This window comes from Gadus macrocephalus, chromosome 3 (assembly GCF_031168955.1).
Source record: "Gadus macrocephalus chromosome 3, ASM3116895v1".
Taxonomy (NCBI): Eukaryota; Metazoa; Chordata; class Actinopteri; order Gadiformes; family Gadidae; genus Gadus; species Gadus macrocephalus.
In genome coordinates this window covers 11242449-11247448 of record NC_082384.1, presented here as the reverse complement: position 1 = coordinate 11247448, position 5000 = coordinate 11242449, and the positions used below count along the sequence as shown (strand labels likewise).

The 5000-nt window shown below is 48.0% G+C and overlaps 1 protein-coding gene across 1 annotated transcript in view; it reads left to right on the top strand.

The window, feature by feature from the left end:
- The window catches only part of LOC132454075 (bifunctional heparan sulfate N-deacetylase/N-sulfotransferase 4-like), a 13939-nt gene that overhangs the window by 8276 nt on the left and 663 nt on the right, over positions 1–5000 (top strand). The window contains exon 4 of the mRNA XM_060047236.1: positions 4371–5000. This exon is cut by the window's right edge and continues 663 nt beyond it. Within this exon, the coding sequence (XP_059903219.1) occupies positions 4371–5000 (630 nt within the window). The remainder of the gene's footprint in view (positions 1–4370) is intronic.

Genomic DNA, 5000 nt, shown 5'->3' with positions numbered 1-5000 from the left:
GTTTGTCAGATGACCCGTCATCTATTGCCTTCGTTAAAACTCAAGTGACAGCCTCATCAGACAATTCTTACTCAAACACACACTGAAAAACATTCTACATTCTCTTTTTCTTCTTCAAAGAAAATGGTTTACATCATCACCTTAAAGGGAGTCAAATCAAACCAGTCCCAGGCTATTCTGAGACAGAAGATGTGAAGGCTTTCTGGTGTCCTGAAGGGAGATGCCTCGTTCAAACATTGTGGAGCCAGGGACAGTAAACAATCTGGATTATGTTGAGCGTTAGCTGGGGTCCCCTCATAGGGACGGGATAGCGTACTGCTTTTCAGTCACAGGGTTTAGTGGACGGGGCTGGGCTGTATGGCCTGACCATGTCCTGGACCTTGAATCAGATTTGAGCAGCCAACAGTAGCCAGTGCATGGTGCGGTGGAGCAGTGTAGTGTGGGAGAACTTAGGTTGAAGATTAAAGACCAACCGGGGCTGGTCTTCAATATTGTTGTGTTAAGAGTGTTTGGAAAGCAATCAGTTGTCAAAGAGGTGCTGACGAGAGGAGTGAGGAGAGGAACGAGGTCAGCAGCAATAGTCTGAAGACACTGAGGCCAAGACACAGCGTCGGTACAAAGCACAGAAGGAGACGAGACAAAGTGCACATCCGTGCATTCCAATTGCCCACAACGCCTCTATTCCCTCCCTCCCTTCCTCCTCCCTCCTCACTGCTCCCATCCCTCCTCCCTCCTTCCTTGGCAAACACAGCACTGTGCACACCTCTGAATTCAAGGAGTCCTTAATCAGTGCCACGCCTTCAACAATGGCTGCGTCTGCCAGCTGTAAAGCAAAGATGAGGAAAAAAAGAAGAAGACAAATAACAGAGCCCGCCAGATGTCAGCAATTAGGCTCTGTGCCTCCCATCGTGGAGCGATTCATAACTCGATTCATCTCGGGGGCCGGGCTGTAGGAAGACGACTAACCTTGATGGAGTGTAGGGGGGAATGGTGCTAAAGAACAGCGTGCTCTGTCCGTGTTGTTGTTGAAGGGTTGTTACAGAAAGAGGCCATACCGCCCACCCATGGCTTGTTCAGACGTTCTTGTTCTGTCGGTTGTTTGCCCAAGTTCTTTGTTTTTCATCTCACATGTCTGCCCCTCAGCTGTCAGCTTTAAAACCTCAGACTCAGACTGAACACAAGCCCATTCTCGAAGGTCAGCCCCGGGTTATTTTGATCAGGGGTTGAAAGATTATTTTTTCTTCCGTTATTGGCTGTTAACAAGCAAACACAAACTGGGCCAGCCCAAGTAAGCTGTAAAAAAATAGAACGAAATACAAATCCCCATCTGAAAGTGTATTTCACTCGAGTTTCTCTTCTGTACAGTTTCAAACAGGAAACAATGCTTAACGCCGCCAGTTGCACTTTTTGGTTTCCGGCCCAGGTTCTGCTCCCCGAGATGTTCTGCTTTAACTTAGTCGGACTGCTGGATCCGAGATGACTCAAACACCGACCTCCACCTCTTCAGAGCTCTGTCCCTGTTCGCTCCTTCGTCCTCCATCTTGACTGACTCCTGAAACAACAAACAACAAAATAGAACATAACGAGAACAGAAGAGCACAAGGGGAACAGAACCGAACCAAAATAACACCTGGGTTTGTCCTAGATGGGAGAAGGTTGTCCCCCGAATACAAATACAACGAGAAGGTGAAAAAAAGCCTGAGCCATCGTTTTCTCTTGACATCCCGGCTCTGCAGCGCAGCCTATTTTACAGCTCTTGTTGGCATTTTACTGGCACCGTGAGGTGCCAGTAAAATAAATAGCAGCGACGCAGCGTGCTCGCTCGCTCGCCTGAGCGCCTCACTGATTAGTAAATAATAAATAAATGTAAATGTATGCATGTGTGATTAATATTACATGCTGATATGTGCCGTCATCTGCAAAAATAAACACAACCCGGCCAGCGCCCACCCAGCTATGTGATCCGGTGCACTGCAAATAGCCAAACATCAAGGTTAGCTTTTGTTTGGTTTGGTGTTGTTTTGTTTTGCTCGGGGGTTGTTGTTGTTGTGGTTTTTGATGGGAAGAGGATGGAAAGTTGAGTCGAGGCTGTAAATCGCTAAAGTACGCGTCTCCTGACATTGGATGGAGACCAGCCCACCGGACCTGCTGCATCAGGGCAGATGCCTCCGAGATATGGCTGTGAAGCCCTATGTGTGTGTGTGTGTGTGTGTGTGTGTTTGTGTGTGTGTGTGTGTGTGTGTGTGTGTGTGTGTGTGTGTGTGTGTGTGTGTGTGTGTGTGTGTGTGTGTGTGTGTGTGTGTGTGTCTCTCTTTAAAATGTGCTATATCATTTTGATATATAGTGCTTTGGATAATTGGTTTGATGAAATAGTGCTGAGTCTATGAGGCTCTGTGTGTGTGTGTGTATGTTTAGGTGTGTGTGTGTGTGTGTGTGTGTGTGTGTGTGTGTGTGTGTGTGTGTGTGTGTGTGTGTGTGTGTGTGTGTGTGTGTGTGTGTGTGTGTGTGTGTGTGTGTGTGTGTGTGTGTGTGTGTGTGTGTGCGTGCGTGCGTGTGCGTGCTAGGTCCACAGCTGCCATGTTTTATAGCTAAACTAATAGCTGTTCTTCCAGCTCTGTGTTATATTTCATGCAGCGTCGTGTTCCACAAGGAGTTTACGATAAAGACCTCTCCTCCTACTCCTCTCCCTGCTCGTTCTTTTCTTCTCGTGGCTTATCTTGTCTCGCCTCCTCTCCTTCCCGGCTCCTCTCTTTACTCTTCCCTCTCCCCCTCTCACCTCTCCTGGCCTCCCTTCACCTCTCTGCTCATAATTAATAATTTGTCGGGAGATAACTCTGTCTGTGTCTTGTTTAAATGTCGGCTGCTAGGGGAAATGTGTGAGAGAGTAGAGAGTGAATTTACCTTTTGTTTTGCTGGATGCTTGCTTTCTGAAAAGTGTGTGCGTTGTGTGCATATAAAACCGCCATAAATTGGCATAGCATAGGAAAACTTAGAAACTGTACTGTTGATATGCTTGCTGCTGTGTGTGTGTCTTTGCGTTTGTGTTGTGTGTGTGTGTGTTTGTGCGCACGTGTGTTTGTGCGCTATAATAAACTGGTTTGTGTGTGTGTTTGTGTTTATATTGTGTCACACTACAATTAACTGGCGTACAAATAATGGTAACTGGTCTGATGGGACCACCAGTGTATTCCATGAACCAAAATTGAAATGGCAAACGACGTGAATTGTAAATAGATCCTACACACCTACGTTTTCGCAGTCACCAGGTACATACATGTGAAAGAAAGCAATATGGATGTACGGACCAAATTGAGCAGCAATTGTGAATAAACTTAACAAAAGGACAGATGTTTGCTGAACAACTTTACTCAGAAACAGAAGTGAAACATTCTCACATCGAGCGGAGCTGAAAACAGAGCGAGGGAACAGTTATGAGTTGGGGACATGTTGTGATGCAATGTGAGTTTACGACGGCTGATGTTCCAAACGTGGCGCTGAGATTAGTTGTTGTCGCACCATTTGCTGCTGTAATTTCACTTCTGGGCGCAACTACACTCAGCGGATCTCAAGAGTCAGCAAAAAAAAGAGCTCTGTTTCACCACCAGAAATTAGTGTTAATATTCCCCCCTCGAGCCCAACATCACACACCACTTGGGAGAACACAATGTTCTCCGGATTGGAGCGCAGGGGGCTGGCGTCTCACTGTTTGGATCCACTGGCCCCAGCACCCGCGACAGGGAAACGTGACCCAGTTTGTGCTGCATTTGTGTTCACAAGAAACATCGGCCGCCATGTTTTTTAATGCGGTGGGTCTTTGTTCCCGGCGCCTCTGAGAACAGGACCGCCGTTGAGGTTGAAGACGACTGGCGTTTGGGGGTGCCTCTGGGGCTCAGCTCAGCTGGTAGCGAGCTTGTAGGCCGTAAGCCCCCCGTGGTGATCCCGACCTGCGGTCCCGCTGCTCGTCATTCCCTCTCCCTTTCACCCCGCGTCCCTAATGCTCTTCACTGTCCTGTCCATGAAGACAGAAAAGACAAATATACTGTCAAAGAAAATAGCTTTTAACACCCGGCTTCCATCTATATAGAGGCTCGGTCCGTAATAGCCTCTGTATGAAGCCGCTAGGGACTCAGAGTGTGCTTGTTGTAGCTGGGGAAATTCAATGATTCTTGATTGCGAATTTCTTCTGTTACCTGTGCTCCCGGGAGTAGACGGCCCTGCGGCGTACGCACAATGGCCTTCGCTCAATGCCCACTTAACTCAACACAATATCACAATTAGGCTGATCTTTTTTGCTGATTTCCGTGTGTGTGGGTCGTGTGTGTGTTTGGGTGTGTGTGTGTGCGTGCGTTTGGGTGTGTGTGTGTGTGTAGGTGCTGCCTCGCCAGACTTGCGGTCTCTTCACACACACCATCTACTACAAGGAGTACCCCGGGGGGTCTAAAGAGCTGGACAAGAGCATAAGAGGAGGGGAGCTGTTCCTCACCGTGCTTCTCAACCCTGTGAGTACACACACACACACACACACACACACACACACACACACACACACACACACACACACACACACGCACACACACACACACACACACACACACACACACACACACACACACACACACACACACACACACACACACACACACATACATATACACACGGACAAACACTGGCTGTTCAGCTGGCTGAATCACTCACTTGTTTACGGGTTAACTCACTCTCTTGCTCCATTACTCATTTACTCTCTTAGTCTCACTCACTGCATCTCGCGCACACTCCCTCTCGCTCTCACACTCAACCAGTCACTCACATCACTCATCGGCTCACAGATTGCTTATACTCACGCTTTCTTGAATAATCTCAATCCATCCATCCCTCTCTCTCTCTCTCTCTCTCTCTCTCGCTCTCTCTCTCTCTCTCTCTCTCTCTCTCTCTCTCTCTCTCTCTCTCTCTCTCTGACTCACCCACTGACCGACTGGATCAAGAACCACTCTCTCACTCTC